Consider the following 17,512-nt stretch of genomic DNA (forward strand, 5'->3'; position numbering starts at 1 on the left):
ACACGACACCCTGACCGTGGGCGATAATGCGATGCGCGCACGCGCGCGATGTACCTACATACGCTGCCGGGGATACGGCGACGGCGCGACGGAGCCAGTTGGGCTAATCAACAATCAATACCTCTCTCTTCCTCCAACCCCGGCAAGAGAGAAGCCAGGCATGTCGATTCCCCAGCAAGGCTTCTTTTCCGGGCTAAGCACATGACGGATGGCGAGCTCCAAATCTAGCATAGGGTGCGGCCCACGGCTTGCAGGTTTACCGTCGTGCCGTGCCGTGGTCGCTAACGCCGAGGCTTCTCTTGTGTCATCCGAGAGGGAGGGAGGGAGCATAGGGTGCCCTTACTAATGGCCGCCTTTACGACGGCAGCTCCAGGGCCATGACGTTACTTCGATCACTGGGCAGCGCGCATGGTGTATCTGACTCCACAGCCGCATGGCCGGCAAGATACCGACATCGATGTGTGCGAGCGGCAGGCTACGGGATGATCTGGCGATTCCCGGGATTCCATGTCTATGAAATCATATATGCTTGCGCCTGGATACTCGCATACATTACATGTGGGAGGCGTAACCGGCGCTCCGGCCGCAATAGGCCATGGGGATGAGCCTTGCATAAAGCCGAGAGACGGAGAGGGTGAGGGAGAGGGAGATGGAGAGAGAGAGAACTGCATAGACAGACGCCTCGCAGGTTATACTGTAACACAAATCTCGGCCCTGTGGCAGGAATTGTGCTGCCCGCCAGCGACGCTAGGCTCGAACGAGCCCTTGCTTCCTAGGATTCAAGCCTCCTCAGGAGTTAGGCATGGATAGTCCAGGATAGAGACAGAGCTGACCAACTGGAAGATAGCCCGGCGCACGGAAAAGAGTACTGTCGCTTGGACCTCCTGACCATTTATGCCCAATGGCCCAATGGACCTCGGTGAAGGCCTCGCGTCTGACCCGGAAATTATGTATGTCCAACTGCAATTCCAGGCCTCGATTTTGCAGAGCGTAGCGCAGTTGGCTCGTCTAACGACACCCAGAACCCATGGTTGTGGGATATTGAGGACGGGCTAAACCACCTAACCCGCCAGCCGATGTAGACACCTATGTAGATAGATACACGCGTACCGCACATGCCTCTGTGTACTCACCCTCACTCCCCCTCTCAACTCTACCTAGCAGGATGTATTGCATCAATATTGATTGTATCGTGCCGTATGCACGTCCGTGTGGATGGGTACGGGTGTTGCTGTTGGGTTGGGGCAACTAGAAAGAAAAAAAAAAAACATAGTCCCCTCGACGCCGCTAAAGAGCAGGATTCGTGCGGCGCGCGAAACGAATTGGGAACGAGGGCAGTGCCTTTCTTTCTCTCTTTCTCTCGCCTTCTTGAACCGGATGCGCCATATCTAGCTGACGGTCGCTGGCCAAACCCTGACCGGCAATTCGAGGAGAGGAGCGAGGGAGGCAGACAGAGAGACAAGAGGACGCGTGTTGCGAGGTACGTGTAGGTTCAAGGGATAGGCCCTGGGGATATTCTCCGGCAGTCTGGGGTATAGACGCTACACAAGCTTGCTTGACGCGCGACGGCTTGATAGAACCACCGTCAGCCGGGAAGCACCGCAGGAGCACATCCGAACGAAGGGCAGCCCATTGCGCTGGAATGATTGACGGCCCCGTCGCATTGCCAGCAAGTCGTCCACGAAGCCAGCATATAGGTACGTGGGAAGGGGAGGGGAGGGGAGGTGAGGGGGGGGAAGGAGGATCTGCTGGAAGGACTCGATAATGCATTATCTCATGCTCGGACCGCGCGTGTTACAGCGCTCGTATATGGCCTATGAGCAGTGGCCGCTGAGAGGAGCGCGGTCGATGCGAAAACTCGGGTGAGACCATGGAGGCGCAGAGATCTCAACCTCAGGTTGCATGAGAATGATTTCTTAATGCGGTTTACTATGATCTTCTCGTGGAGTGCCTACGTAGGTGGTAGAGGCTTTCCCGGCTCTAGGGCCTGCTATTAAACCGACGAAATATAGGCGTGGCCCGCGGAGCCGTAGAGAGGGGGGAGGAAGGGCCAGGATTCACCAGGGTCGGGGGAGTGAGGAGAGAGTAAGTAAAAGGAAAGAGAGGGAGAGAGAACTGACAGGCTTTGGGGAACCCCCCGTTCAATCGGTCATCGGGGGACTAGAGAGAGAAGACAGGGGCCCCCGTATCCTGCGCATCTCAATTTGACCTGGTCGAGAGGTTGTCTCACAAACGGAGATAGTATGCGCGCTATAGCTGGGCTGTGGGAGTCGCGAGATGACCTCGCTCGGCTCGCCGAGCACGACGAACCGCGACAACCCCTCCTTTGTCATCATATGGTCCGATCATGGCCGAATTGGTACATCCAGACGAGCTAACCTTACCAGGCCCTCGCCGTCCCTCTCTCTCTTCCTCCCCCCAGGCAGCTAACCATAAGGTGTGGTAGACGAAAGGGGGAAGAAGGGGGGGGGGGGGCCGGGATTGCTAGGTGAGAGATAGAGAGGAGACCGAGGCAGCGAAAGAGAGAGCCCAAGAGCGCTTGTAAGTGGAATGGGGATAGAAACAGGAATAGGCACACCCGTTCTGTGTAATACGAGAGTCTCTAGCCTCAACCCGGTTGATGACTGGATAAGTTTCTAAGCTGCTTTGAGAGAGGAGGGGCTCTCAGGAAGCTATCGAGCCTATGGAGAGATCTGGCTCGCTAACGACGGTCAAATAAAATCGCAGAAGCCCATTATGACGATCCGTCGTGGACGGAAACGGTGGCAGAGTGTGGCCCATGTTTGCCCTATGAAAAGGCGATACGGTCCGTCTCCGACATGGGTGAAGTGGACCATGGTACCCTGTTGGAAAGTCCCTGCTAGTCAGCCCGTCGACAGGCAGGGCCGGGCTAAGACTGGGAAGAGGAAGAGAGAGACAGAGGGAAAAAAAAAAATTCAACTCCCAGTGGAGAAGGAGAAGAGAGACGGAGCCAAGCGTCGACTCTGAAATACCTCATTGAGCGTTACGAATTCGACCGCTTGTGGCACAGGGGACTTGCTGACTCCCAAGACCCTCCGGCCGACTAGACTCTAAGATCCTTCCCGCCCAAGTTACCTATGTAGGGCTCATCTGGTTTCGTTTTTCCCAGCATTGTCCCGAGCCGGCCGTCTAGCCACCCACATCCACCATCGTGGGACCAGAACGGGGTGCTTCTACAGTGGGGAGGTGAGAGTGAGACAACGACAGAGAGAGCCTCTACGTGCTCGCGACGGCCGCCCATCGAGGACCCGTACTGAACTGGTCTTGCTGCTGCCTTCGCTATTATTATCGGCGGCCTGTTACAGTCTCCCTCCCCTACTGCCGTCTTCCTACGTATTCCTTTTAGTGGGGAGGTGTGTATAAGTGTGTGCGTGCGCGTGATACTATTGAACCTCACAAATACGCCATGGAATAGGGAATATGGGCAAGCTGACGGAAACGGTCTCGAGGGCATACCTACCACTCCTTGGTCTAAACGCCGGGTGGGGTTTATTAGTTCTCATAATAAGAAAACGGGCAGGATTTGCCCTCGTCTATCGCACAGCTCCGCTTGAATTCATCATTCACCATCCTCTTTTCATTTTGACGATCCCCATGCCCTAGTTCCACCTCGGGAGCACCCAGTACCCGCCCGCACTTTAGTCAGATTCGGTTGACCTGGCCCTCCAGATCGGCTCGTCGTGTGTCTCTCTCTGCTCTCTCTCTCGCCCTCTCCCTCTCTCCCCGTCGCTCTGTCTCCCTCGCGCGCAAGCGCTCTCTCGCTCGCTTGCTCCCCCTCCCTCCCCACTGCTCCTCCCACACCGAGAGTAAACGGGCTTCATCGAGAGGACCCGTCTATCTAATCGGAAACTAGACGGAAAGCCACTCGAGCGGGAGGACCGGGGAAATGTAGCCTGACCCAAAGCCACATGTTTCGTGTTCTGAAATTATCGGGGAACCGTCAACGAGGCCGTCTACTTGCCCTTCCATTCGGCCTATCCCATGATCCCGCTCCCCTCTACTTACATGGTACGGCTTGCCGAGCTGCCCGGGGGGTGAGAGAGGAGAGAAGCCCACAGTTGCCTTTCTGTGGCCCATGTCAATCCCGTCTGATAGTATGGCTGTGTCCCAGGATAGCTCTCCAGTTTGTGGTTTCTCTGACAAGTTAAAAGAGCACGGTAGCATCGTGCCTCTCTCCACACACCTTGAAGACTTAACCCCCTGGTCGAGCCAGCCAGCCCTTTCTCTAGACGCACATCTACGGGCCTGACTACCTTAATTCATCTGTACCTTCGAGTAGGGGGGGGTCTTCACTGTCAGACCTGTCATACCACATCCTGCCCCTCGAGGGTCACCATACACACCCACACCCCCTTCTTGGTATCTCTTGTATTCAGGGCCCCCGGACTCGAAGGACACCTACGGTATCCCTGCTGCTGCATACAGACGTACATATGTATCCATGTATGGTTTCCTCCACATGTTCAGTGTCAAGCATCTAGCCCTACCTTTTGCCGTGCGTCTGGTATTCCTATCTCGAAAGCCTAGCCATGAGACCGCATTGCGGCGTCCTCTCTCTCTGCTAGGAACTAGACCGTCAATCAACGGCCAAGCTTGGTGAGAGGACGACTTATTAGTACCGGTTGACTTCCGTTTGCTACGCCATCCACCCCTACTACGTAACTCGTCAACCCTCCGGTCGTTCCTATTTACACCGACGGCGCAACCCATCTTCTAACCTTCTAACTCTTCCCCGATGCACCATAACAGAGGAAGAGAAAGAGAGACGAGCAAGGACAAGAGAAAATAGGGAACGCTAGAGGAACGACGAGGAGAAGACAGAGGAAAAGGGAGAGAGAGAGGGGACTTGCTGTCTGTCTCGAGGGGCATGGGAAGAGTTGAACCAGACTTGATCGTAACGGTAGGGACCCCCCAAAGGCGCTGGCTGGCTTCTTTTTATTAAAAACGAAGAAAAAAAAGCCGAGTATATTATATTGCTGCGCATGAGATACGAAGACCAGACGTATAACTGGTTATCCTGACTCGAGGTTTTCGCGCTCTCACACACATCCTCTTTTCGGAGACCTGCCGGCCCACACATCCTACCAGACCACCACCACCACTGCTGCTACTGCTACTGCTACTGCTACTACTATTACCACGGTCGCCGTCGTCAACTCACTTCTGCGGTTCCCAACCGCACCCGAGAATAGGAACGTTTACATACTCGCACACACGCACACACGCACACACACGTACACATACCTATATATATATACGCACACACATCCACACTGCTGGAGCTCTGGTACACTTGCCGCCCATCTAAGGACCAATTGGTTAACCAGAACCTGAATATGCATGCCTTCTCCCGTCCGTAAAAGCCAAGTCGCCAAAATCCGTTTCGGCAGATCTCCACAGTCACCAGCGTCAATACTACTACTCTGACAGACTCTGGCTGCGGCTTGCTGCAAATCTATACAGGTCCTGGAAGCCTGAAAACACCAGACTACATCGTGACTGCTAGTCAATGCGGGCTGAAGCCTACGGATCCTACCGAGTGTTCAGCATAGGCGGCTCCAGTAGACAGCAGCCATGCACAACACGATGATCGGCTCGACTGGCATAGACCAGGACAGCCACCTGGCTCATGACAACTCGTACCCGAACGAGCAGTGGGTTGACATGAATGCTTACACCCACATGGCGATGACAACGTACGGCGGCGACTACTACATCCCTCCCGTAACTCACGGGATACCGGCAGACTCGCTCGGCATGGCTCCACCGCCTGTTCCGCACCCAATGCATAACCACCACAGCACCTTTGCGAGCCATCTCCCGCACCCGTTGATAATCCCTACGCAGCAGCCGTCCCAGGTGCCGTGGCCTAGCCTCCGGACGAACCCGCCTCAGAGCTACTCGGCGCCTCCCGTACCGATACCGCCAGCGTCGGTGCCGATGCGGCAACCGCCCAAGTTGCCCACGATCAACACCTCGCAGCCGAGGAAGACGTTGACCGACGAGGATCGCCGGAACATGTGCCTGTTTCACGAGGACAACCCGCACGCCAAGCAGACGGAGATTGGCCAGAAGTTCGGAGTTGAGCGAAGGTAAAAAAAAAAATAAGTCGACGGACGCCGAAACGGATGCGGATCGCTAACATGCCCTTTGGTAGCACGGTCTCGAAGGTGTTGCGAAGAAAGGAGCTCTACCTCAACCTGGACAGCCAGGGTGGCTCTCCGGTCAAGAAGACCAAGGGGAAGTCCCCGCCAGACATCGAGCGCGCCCTCGCCAACTGGGTCAGGGGGCAGCAGAAGAAGGGAGTCGTGGTCAGCGACTCGCAGATGGAGGAGAAGGCGAGGGTGTTCTGTACCGGATCGGACAGCCCCCTCAAGGCCATCACCGCCTCCTGGATCGAGAAGTTCAAGCAGAAGCACAATATCGGCCCTGGGAAGCTGATTCGCAGAGCGTCGGAGACCGCGATCCCTGACAGCGCTCGATTGGACACGAGCTCGCCCTCGCTGTCCACCACCCAGACGCCAGGGGGGATTTCGCCGGCATCGCCGACCAATCAAGTACCGTCGCCCCAGGCCTCGTCGGCGAACGAGAAGCCGGAGGGGAAGGACTCCATTTCTACTGGCTTCATGGACTTCGAGGCGAACGGGTACCGGAACCCACACTCGCAGAGCACCACCTCGCTTTCAAGTGCCGTCACGGACCCGCCAAGCTCGACGTTTTCTGCGGACGCCTTTAGCCCGACCTCCCAGTTCAACTTCTCGCCAGACCCCAACACGGGCATGTTTGGAGACCGAAGTCAGATCCTGCCAGGAAACTCCAACTTCCAGCGCCCCCGGAGCCAGACGGTACCAGATATTGGCCACCTCGACTACATCAACCAGTCGCAGCCCACCGATCCCCTGACCCCGAAGTACAGCCAGTCTGGGACAGCGCCCTCTTCGGCCCTCGAGTCCCCCGCTAACGAGCTCTCGGCCACACCCTTTGGGGGGCTGGACTCGGCCATCTCCCCACCGACACCGCTGCACCATGTGAGTAGCAACAGCAGCCTGGCGGGGAGGTCCAGCTGCTCGGGGCCGGCAGTCTCCGGGACGCCGATGGGATCGTCGCCCAGCTCGCCGACCCAGGAAGACGCCAGGCGGGCAGCCGACACGCTCCTCAGTTTTATGCAGCATGTCAAGTCTACGGGCCTGGTCGACCAGAACGAATTCCTCATAGTCTTAGGCCTCACCGAGAAGCTGAGGTTGCAATCCCAACAGCAGCTGCTGCACGGAGGGCCACAGGCCAACTCGGCCACTCAGGGGCTGGGCGGCTTGTCGAGAATACCGGAGGGCGACACCGAGATGGCGACGATCCCCTCGCCTCTGGTGAAGCACGAAGCGACGATGAGCGCGTAGTGGCGGTTCGAGCTGTCTGTCTTTGGGTTCTGCTCTCCTAGATTTTTCACTGTCCGGACTGCGGTGGATGCTGTTCAATAATCGCTACGTTGCCTATTCTACATTGCCGAGAATCTCCCTCCCCTGTCGCGTCACCGACAACAACGGCTTCTCGTAACAATAGCGGAGTCGAACTGCTGGAACTCCCTAAGGCTTAAAGACGAGAGAGGGAGCCTCTGATGTCGGTACTCGAAACAACCCCGTACGAACCGGCAGATTGAGGCCTATAAGGACGATAGTCACACACTCGACAACCTCACAAATCGTTGACCGACACCAACTCATCCCAACACCTACAGCAGGCGTGCCTTCATGGAAGCGGTGTGATTTCGAACCCATATCTACCACCAGATACCCCATAATACCGGGGAGAGAGTAGGGACATCATCCTACACTAGGAGACTACAGAATCTTGCAGAACAAGAGCACTAGAAAACCTCCACGATCACTACCGAAGGAGAACCCCGACTAGGAAAACGAGAGGGGACGACAAGGGGGGGATTAAAAAAGAAAAGCCCAAAACCCCCGCAAGAGGCGTAATTATATACACTTTATTCTCACGAAGCATCATATATACATATACCCCCGTTTGGTCCAAACAAACCGCGTGCGATACACCCGAAATCGAGCAATCGAAGTTAGCGAGAAAAAAAAAACGAAAACAAAAACAACACAACATATACGAGAAGAACGAGGCCGCTGGCTGCGACTTTGTGCGGCGTATCTTACCCTCTCCTCCCCAGCCGACTCCCCTTCTACCCTCCCGACGCTCTACTATCGTGTAACTGGACCTGCCCTATACCGTCCCTCGCTCAGGCAGTCGCTCGGTCCCCTACTTTCTCCGTCTCTGTCTCTCGCACACACACTCTCTCTATCTCTGTCTGGGTCTCTCTCTATACTCGAAACGGCAAACAAAGAAGACTTGTATCCCGCTCACGCGAATACCGAACGAACAGGAAATTCTCATTTCATCGAAAGGAAGGCAAGGAAAGAAAGGATATCAATACATATACGAAAAAAGGAAATAACCGACAAAAATGCAACAGGGGTTTCCTCGACCTCTCGACCTCCTCCTCCCCTCCTCCCCTCCTTCCCCCGTCTCCTCTCGTGTGGGACCGCCGTCTCTATATATACGCACATGCCCCCAGCGATATTTTAGTACAGCGAGGGGCCGGCACGGAACTCGGGAGGGCGAGGGAAAGGAAGCGAGCGGGGAGAGGAGCAGCGATTCGTTGGGAGGAGGGGGACAACCGAAACTCTTCATCACCGACGGGGGAGGGGACAAGGACGGTGGGTGACGGGGCGATGATCTCGTTCGGCCTGGCTGTCCAACCCTACCTGGCCTTCGCTCCCCTTGATCTCGACGGCAAAAAAGGGGGGGATGGGATAGGGGGTGGTGTGGGGGGCGCGAAAGGTGTTGGGGGATAACCGGAGTGAAAGGCAAGGGAAAGGGGGGTTTGGGGGGGAAACAGGCTGGGGAAAGGGGAATGGGGTTTCCGGTCCATTACTATTATTACTATTATTCTCTTTCTGGATCTCTTCGCTGCTTTTTTCGTCGTCGATCTGCTTTACTTCTTTCTTCGGTCGTTTCGGTTGAAGTTCTCCTTTCCTCTTTCTCGTCCTCTCTACCTACATACTACAGTACAACAGCAACAGGAGCGGCAGCGGCAGCGGCAGCAGCAAAGTGGTAGCACCAGAAGCAGTAGCATATAGGCGTTCATCCGGTTTCGATGTTGGGTACACACTAATTGATCGATCTTGACTCTTGGCCATATACCTCTTGCGTGTCTTTTGTGCTCCGGCCTCTACGAGTCCCGACTCTCTTGCTCGCTCGCTCTCGCATAATAGAGAACACGTGTATCGACGTCGTTACGCTTGACCAACCATCCACATACCTAAGTAGCGAGTTCATGCATGCCGTGGGAGTCTCAACATGACCTACCTCCTTGTCCCAGTGCTTACCTACCTACCTACCTACCTACCTACCTAAGTAGACAACGGACCAGCATCGTTCCACATACATCCATGGTCCTTTTGCTGCTGCTACCACCACTACCACCACCACCACTTACTGCTACTACACCACAACAGCCAACTCCCCTTCCCTTCCCTCCCTCCCTTCCTCCCATTTCCACCCCGTCGGTCCTTCCCACCCCTATACATTGGCAAAGCGAAGCGAGCCAACGAGGGGCGCCAGCGACGGCGACGACGATCGCGCAGATAGACGCGCGCGCGGGGGGCGCGCGGGGCAGACGGGACAGCCAGGCCGACAGGCACGCGCCAGCTGAGCCAGGCGTGTCCGCGCGCCGGCGTTCCTTCATTCCTCCTCCTCCTCCTCCTCCTCCTCCTCCGCGCGCGCGGCACCCCTTCTCTTTCCCGGCGCGCAGCACGAAGCCATCCGAGCAGGCATGTTGCCTGTAGACGTGGGCGGCAGCAGCAGCCGGGGGTGGGAAGAGGGGGGAGAGGGGGGGGGGGGGGAGGCGAGACACGCACCCATCCGCGCGCCCACGTACGGAGACGGAGGGGAGCAGAACGGAGACGGGGGGGGAAAGGGGGGGGGGGGGGGAGGGCAAGGCCCAGGAGGATGGGGTTACACCCTGCGAGGCCCGGATGAGCGAACGCACGAACGAACGAGCGGAGGCCCCGAATCGAGAAAGAACGCGTCGAAGAATGGGCCAAAAGGGGGGGGAGGGGTGTCGTGCGTGCGTGCGCGTGTGTGTGTGTGGGAAAGGAGTAGTAGAGGGAGGGAGGGGTGCGATGCGCAGGAATAGGCATAAGGGGGGTGAGTGTCGATGGGGGAGGGTGGAGGGGGGGCAACGGGCGGGGGGGGGCAAGTAAGATATCAGTATACGGGCCCTCCTTGCGGCGCGGCGCGGCGCGGCAGCATCATGCCTACTCGTAGGGTGCGTAGGCTGGGCAGGCAAAGCTTTCTACTCTACTCTACTCTACACACGACCCGCGCCCTCGCTCGCTCGCCCGAGCGAGTCGGGCAGCATCCGAAGCCCAGCGAGGGCTAAACCACATTAACTACCTACCTACCTAGTCTCTCTCTCCCCTCACCCTCACCCTCACCCTCGCCCTCGCCCTCGCTCATCTCACCCCCTGGAGCAAGACGAACTTCGTACCCCCCTCCCTCTCTTTTCCCTTCCGGGGATTATTTTTTTGTGGGAAGAGGGAGGGGGGAAGAGAGAGTCGCCCAATCAACTCGGGCACTGCCAATTGCGAGTCTTGGGGGTTTCCCTTTTCTTTTACTCCTCCCCCCCCTCACCCCCCCTTTTCGGACTCTCTCTCTCTGCGCTTCGTAAGCATCGACGAGACGGGAAACACATGTCGAACAATGTCTGTGTGTTGGTGTGGTATATACGTACGTATCTATTATCGACATGCGTGGGTATGGGTGTGAGCGTGTAAGTCAGAGAGAGACAAGGGAGGGAGAGAGTGAGGGAAGAGGTGTGTGTCTGCGCGCGGTTGCAATGTCTACTCTCCGGGACTTCTCCTAACCCTGGACCCGTCAGTTCTCTGTTGCCTCATGTTGCATTGCATGAGAAAGGGTTGCCCTCAATTTGGCCAAGGTGATGCGTCGAATTTGAAACTCTATGCTCTCAAATACGTTTCTTCCTCTCTCCCTCTCTCTACCTCTGCCTCTGTCCCTCTCTGTCCCGTCTTCTCCTCCTCTCCCTCCCCTCCCACTTGCTCGCCCTGGCTCGGTAGTAGCTGTACCACACACACACATACACGCATACACGCACGTACGCACGCACGCGCGTTACGGATAGGTAGGTTGGGTATCAATCAACCAGTCGTTATTACATATTACATAGTACCCGCTCATCTACGAGGTCGGATCGGTTCGTCGCCTGGCCAAGCTAAGCTAGCTTACTCGCTCTTCCCACAGTTCGATCACCCCCTTCTCGGTTAGTTCGGGCATGAGCCGCACGAGCACGAGCTCCAGGATCCCGTACACCAGGTGCTTGTTGCAATATGGATCTGAGAAGACGTCGAGGATGCCGGTCTCGATCTGAGATAGGATTCGGTCGTCATCCTCGTCGCCCTCGTAGCACATGTCAGCCTGATCCTGATGGTCGCCACCGGCCTTGGTCGGTCGTACACCGGTTTCTCCAAATTGCCGCTTTGAACCTGGGGTCAACGTTGCATGCCCCCTTTTAGCGGATTCGCCCTCGTCGGCAAGCCGCACGCGTGCAACTTCCTCTCCGGTGGCCTTGGTATTGTTACTATGTGCTGCGCTATTGCTACTGGCCGTCCGCGGTCCGGACCGCCAAATCGCGCTCCTCTGGGGGCTGGCCCAGATGCTGGACCATGGCCAGGTACTACTACCGTAATAAAGACTACCCACCCCCCTCGGAACAAGCGCCAAAAGCGCGCTAGCGCATCTGCGACGCAGGGCGGCCAGCTGCTCGTCGGATGAAGGAGGGATGAGGCTGGGTGTGCCCGGGGCGTTATTGGGGAAGACGGCACTGCGAGCAGCTCGAAGGAGCGGGGGTAGGCGCGTAGGATCGAGGACGTAGGCCTGGATGTAGTGCGAGAGAAGTCTGTGCGAGATCAGTACAGTGTAGAGAGGTGCATTCCTAGAACATTAATAGAAGCTTCTAAGAAAAAAAGGGATTAGAGGGGAACGTGGGGGGCGGGTATGGTGGTATAGTTGTTACATAGCGGTGCTGGATGCGGTGTCATTCGAGGGAAATAGGATGCGGTATTGCCTGGTCTGCCAGGACACGGGGTGCTAAACAGGTCGAGCGTTCCCAGGGCGGAATAATCCGAATCAAGCTCCCAGACCACCCTAAGGACTGCTCCACGGCTGCGGATGACGAATTGCAGCCAGAGCCTGGTAATGATTGATAATGAAAAGTCGACCACCCATGATTGCCTCAAACGAATAAGCGATATGAGGCGTCGAGGGGCCATGGAGCTTTAGGCGGTGGAGGAGGCGTGAACAGGGGGAGGGGGGAGAGCAGAGGAGAGGGGAGCTGTGTAGCAGCTGCATGAAGCCTAGAGTCACCCTTGGACCTATCCGATCCGGGAAGAAGGGCGAGGATTGGGGCCTGCCCGGTACAACAAATGCGAAGCGAACCTTCGACGAGCTCTGATCGGCCGAGTTGGGATGGAGCGGCCAAGGTGGTGGGAGCAGTAGACACCTAGAGCAACCCGGCGCCAGGGTATTCGACAGCCACGCCGTCACCCTCGGAGAAGGTTTCGAGCGACCCTTGTCCGAGCTGCGAGAGCTACTTCCGCTCTTGGAATGTCCAATGCGACTGAATTTGGAGCTGGATATAGTGGCTGTTTCGCCTATGGGAATAGAGCGGTATTTGCTGTACCACCCGGGATTGGCACGAGTGGTACGGGGGGGGAGCTTTTCGACATCGAAGCGGAATAGCAGACGTCGCTGAGATAGATAGAGAGAGACGGGAACCCTGGACGTTGGGGCAAAGGATCCGCCGTAAAAGTTCCCTAGTTCATCGAGTGCGCCGGAGGATTGCCCGCGTCTGTACCTGTGCGTGCGGGAACGGTAGCGGTGGGGCAGAGCGGTACGAAGCGAGTGGGAGAAGCGTTTGTGGCGTCGCACCAGGGTCGGCGGACGGACTGAGGATATCCTTGGCCGAGGATAGGGGATCCCTGCATCGTCCTGGTTGGGCGCGTAAACAAGGCTCGCATGTGGCTAGGTAGGCCTGCTAGACTCAGCCCCGCGCCGCCAATCGTGCAATCGGATGGGGGATGTCAAGGGTTGGCCCGGTCATTGGTTATCCATGGAGACGATCCTGGGCAGAAGAGATGTCTCTAGCCGACTTCTCCCTAGGCGTTGTCGGACTTGGGTCGTCGCCCGTTTATCCGCTCGCGAAATCAAAGGATTGAAACGTCGCACGGTCCCTCCTTTGGCTTAGCCGTCGACGTTATTCCTCCTCCCCCCCAACAGAGTCAGTTAGGGCCTAGGCTAGCATCGCACGTATCTCGTTCGGGTCACCTGCCAAGCCGATTTCCGAAGGCCCGCGGTAAATAATCTTGTGACGAAGAGGTGATGCCCGTCGTTCACACTTGCGAGACAGGCCGTTGCTGAAAGATGAGTGGACGGGCTCAGATCCAGTGACCTGAAGCGCATGCGAGGTGACGAGATAAGCCCTTCTAGGGTGGTCTGAGATGGGAGCAAGAAAGAAGACTGATTCGCCTACCTATCGATCATGCCGTTGAGCCCTGCTAAATTTCCAGGGCCTCTTATGGCGGCCCATTGTATCATGGAAAGAGCGCCGTGCATCCAGGGCATGCGGGCGTCCATTTCGAGTAGATTCCCAATACATGACCAGATCTTGAAGTTCGCGACGGGAACCTTGACTGGCTGCGAGGGAAGATCAAAAGTTCCTGAAGGATGGTGCTGAGGCTCCTTTGTAGCACCCTGGGAGGTTGGGTCTGCCTGGGAGATGAAGGCAAGGGTCGGCCTCGGGGGTAGCGTCTGTGATAGTACGATCGCGTTGATGATAAATCGTAGTACGCTGACGGCGACAAAGCCCCATTGGACGATGGACCAGAATACCTGGCTGACGGACCAACCGCGTTTGATCGCCATGGCCGGCGGGGTCTTTCCGGGCTCTGCCCCGTGATTAACGTCCCGGTCGGCGGCTTCGGATCCAGGAGCCCTCGTCGCGCTGTTGGTACGCACCACTCTCGTCAGGATGATCAGACCTTCCCATATAAGCCACGGTTCCGAAAGCCTATTGGCAACGAGATTGCCAATGATTAGCTCCGAAAAGAGTTGCCCGACCAGCGCTGTCAAGCACCCGTTCGCGAGATCCTCGGTTGGAAGTAGGACGGCTAGAACGCCTTGCACTAATAGCTGGCGGTACGCACTCTCGTTATCTGCCTGGGGATCGGCACTCTCATGCTCAGCTCCGGGGACGGGAGTTAGAGCAGGGATCGGCCAGAGCGAATGGTAGATCTCGCGAGGATTAGCTTCGACCGGCTGCCGCGCTATCGAACTCTTTGCGGCTCGATACGCTGTATGGCTTCTGTCAGCGGCGACACGATGAAGCTGCCCGCCTTCTCTGCCTATGGCATTGGTGGAGAGGGAGAGAGAGAGACGAGGGAGGTGACGGGTGGGGATGGGGACAAACCTCTAACGTGCGCATCCAGCAGCTCGGGAAGCTCGTCGAACAGCAGACTCTCGAGGTCCACCTTGCGGAGTCTCTGCTCCAGCGCGCGGGTACAATGAGCGATGATTTGTACAATCTCGGCGACGAAGGTCTCATCAGGGGTAATCTTAGTGTACCAACTTTGGACAAACTCCTTGACGATGATGGCTATGAGAGCGTACAGCTGAAGGTCCACATCATTCCGACTAGTTAGTGGTGGGAGCAAATCATGGATAGGCGCAGGCGTGCTCTTCCCCCTATCGGCTAGATTCTGGCCACACAGCACTCGACGAATCAAGGCGGTGGTGGCCTTGTCGGATAAGAAGTCGGATGGGATAGGACGAGTGGGGCGACGAAGCGGCTCGGTCTGCGAAGCCGCGCGAGGCGGGTCGGAAAGCTTATTGCTGATGGCGGAGGCGATCGTGTCGGGGTCGGGCAAGGGTGTGGACGGCATCTTCAAGCTGGCTAGCGCTGGTCCGCCTTTTGGCAGGGCCAGCCCCGATGCCAACGGCGCCGCCATTCCTGGTTGAAGGAGGGAAGGTCGGGATCTTATGAGCTTGTCATGGCGTAGGAATCCCGGAGCAAGGTCTGCGGAGCATGTGGTAGCAGAGATGGAAGCGTCCTGTCTGGCGAGGCGTGGGGAGGAGCGGGCGTCGAGGGCGGAGATATATCCGTAGAGATGGTGCACGATGTTGAGGTGGACGTTGACGTTGACGTTGACGTAGGTACGTCAGGCACGCCAAGGCGCGTAGCGGATAGTAAAACCCCCCTTAGATGCTTATCTTATCTCATATCGATGGAGTCGCAATGCGGCATCATCTGAGTTGCGCTTAGCTGGAACGAATTGGCCCTTTTCCGCTCACCGCAGCTTTCGTGATTGATTTGTCGCCCGACGTCCCTCCTATCTTTCTCTCTCTTTCGGCATTGTTTCGTCGCATCTTGTTTTATTGTTTGAGAGACACTTGTCTCTCCCTGTGCGACCCGGTTTCGAAAGGGGTAGGACGTGGGATGCAGCTTAGTGTACACCTGCAGCCTGTCCGCCTCCACTGTTCCCCCTCCGCCGTTCCCAGGCTTGCGCCACCTCCAGCGACGTTGAGACGTTGGGGATTACTGTATAATACGCACCACACAGGGCTGAGCTGAGTGCATGTGTCAGGTACGTAGGTGCTGGGCCTGGCCTGGCCGGGCCTACATACGCTCCTGTGCACGATGCTTATGGGGGAGCACAGGCCCCCGATGCCCACGAACACTTGTTCCATCCTTGCATGCCATGCCAGGCAAGGATCCGGCTTCAGGCACATCTAGGACTATCTCGCCCTGTTTTCCTAAAATATAGGTATCTGTTGAGCCTCACGCTGTCCTGTCACGAGTTTGCCACTATGTTCCCGAAAAACATAACCTCTCTGGGTTTGAGGCAGCTATTGTATTTTCTCCACTGGCGCGGTTCCAAAATCCTTTGTACACGTTACCTACCCGCCCGCACTTGATGGTTACATACCTACATGCACATGCGCATCGTTCGACATACTGGTACCAAGCCGACCCGTAGCCTGCCTCATGGGGCTGCATCTCTTGTGGTTGCCTCGTATCTGGAGAGTTGGTCAGGATTGCGGGATTGAATACGAGGGTGTGTGCACGGGTCGAATTCAACAACAACAGAAAAGAAAGACATACCTCTTGCCTCGGAAAGCCCAGACGCCCCAGTTACCACAGCTGATATCCTGAGGGTCGAGGTCGTTCAGATCCCATCGTAAGCTCCTGAATATGTTCTCTCCCGGCTCCATGAGCATGTCGAACTCGCCGCGGCAGGTAGTCCTCACCCAGTCGATGTCGCGATCCATGTCGTACTGCGTATAGCCCGTCACTATAATCGGGGCCTTCGTCTCTAGCAGTAGGGGCACCGTTTCCGACCACTCGTGGGAGCTAGCCGGGTGTCCGAGCCCCGGATGGAACATGACGAAGCAATCGAAGTACGGGTCGTACGGGTAGAAATGGCCCGTCCGGTGGAGCGTGTGGTAGTAGTCCACGATGGTGCTGATTTTCATCGTCGGCCACACTCGGTCCTCCACTATGGCGCCAAAGGGGTTGGCCGCGGTTCGAGGCGGCAGCGGGAATTCGTCATCCCGGTTGGCCATGCTCTCCGGCCCGATGAAGATGAGGTGGAACTTCCCCCGAGGAAAGAGGTGGGCCAGCTGCACCCAAACATTCCGGGGCAAAGACGACTCGGCGCGGGCGCCCAAGATAAATATCCGCACCGCCGGCGCTTCCGGTCGCAGGCCCTTGATGTCGATCCCGCCTCCCGACTTGGGCGGATGTAAGGTGTATCGTAGCGCGCTTAAGCTCTTCAGCCCCTCGGGGGTCAGCCTGCCGCCTTTCCTTATATTGTAGGGGCTAAGCTCGTGGAGGATACTGCCTATTGTGAGCGGGTAGGTTAGCAACCTCGTGACTTGGCGCATGCTCCGGTCGTCATTGATGGCCTCGAACTGCCTTGTGTAGAGAAAAGTGTCCCAGTTGGTCATGTTGACGGCGGCTTCTTCCATCTGCGGACCTGCATACTCAAACTCGGGGAAGAATCTTCCTGAGCGGAGGTCGTGGTCATCCTCGTTGATCTGTCGCAACGTATCGCAGATCCGGAGGTGGGTCTCGTAGTCCTCTGCCCAGTGCCGTTCGCTGCAATAGACAGGAATGCCGCAGTCCGGACATTCGAAGTCCACAAGGGCTGGTGTGTGCGTCCCGAAGCCTTGTGCGCCAGACGGGGCGCCAGCGCCGATCGGCGCTCGCGTGGGTTGGTGCTCTGGGTGTGGACAATGCGCATGTTGCCTTATAAAGGCGGCGCGGCGCCGCATATCGGGGATGGGTGACTTGGATAGAGGATGGAAGAGGTCGTCAGGGCGAAGCACAGGTGGTTTCGACGACTCCGGG

The 17,512-nt window shown here is 57.0% G+C and overlaps 3 protein-coding genes across 3 annotated transcripts; 1 reads left to right on the forward strand and 2 right to left on the reverse strand.

Annotated features, from left to right (window-relative positions):
• Positions 1-6,054: 6,054 nt before the first annotated feature.
• On the forward strand, positions 6,055-7,659 carry GGS23DRAFT_7577 (uncharacterized protein). The gene is made up of 2 exons (XM_051521250.1): positions 6,055-6,113; positions 6,192-7,659. The coding sequence occupies exon 2, from the start codon at positions 6,348-6,350 to the stop codon at positions 7,413-7,415; it is 1,068 nt and encodes a 355-aa protein (XP_051376729.1). The 5' UTR covers positions 6,055-6,113; positions 6,192-6,347; the 3' UTR covers positions 7,416-7,659.
• Positions 7,660-10,727: 3,068 nt separating this feature from the next.
• On the reverse strand, positions 10,728-15,110 carry GGS23DRAFT_608586 (PXA domain-containing protein; the record flags this gene model as incomplete). Its single annotated transcript, XM_051520220.1, has 3 exons — positions 10,728-12,004; positions 13,637-14,456; positions 14,573-15,110. The coding sequence occupies 3 exons, from the start codon at positions 15,108-15,110 to the stop codon at positions 11,326-11,328; spliced, it is 2,037 nt and encodes a 678-aa protein (XP_051376730.1). The 3' UTR covers positions 10,728-11,325.
• A 427-nt stretch (positions 15,111-15,537) lies between these two features.
• Positions 15,538-17,359, reverse strand: GGS23DRAFT_543671 (uncharacterized protein). Its single transcript, XM_051514857.1, has 2 exons — positions 16,265-17,359; positions 15,538-16,179 (listed from the first exon to the last, which is right to left on the reverse strand). The coding sequence occupies exons 1-2, from the start codon at positions 17,128-17,130 to the stop codon at positions 16,146-16,148; spliced, it is 900 nt and encodes a 299-aa protein (XP_051376731.1). The 5' UTR covers positions 17,131-17,359; the 3' UTR covers positions 15,538-16,145.
• Positions 17,360-17,512: the final 153 nt, after the last annotated feature.

The sequence above is a fragment of the Durotheca rogersii genome (assembly GCF_024521655.1).
Source record: "Durotheca rogersii strain YMJ 92031201 chromosome Unknown GGS23scaffold_1, whole genome shotgun sequence".
In the NCBI taxonomy this organism is placed as follows: domain Eukaryota; kingdom Fungi; phylum Ascomycota; class Sordariomycetes; order Xylariales; family Xylariaceae; genus Durotheca; species Durotheca rogersii.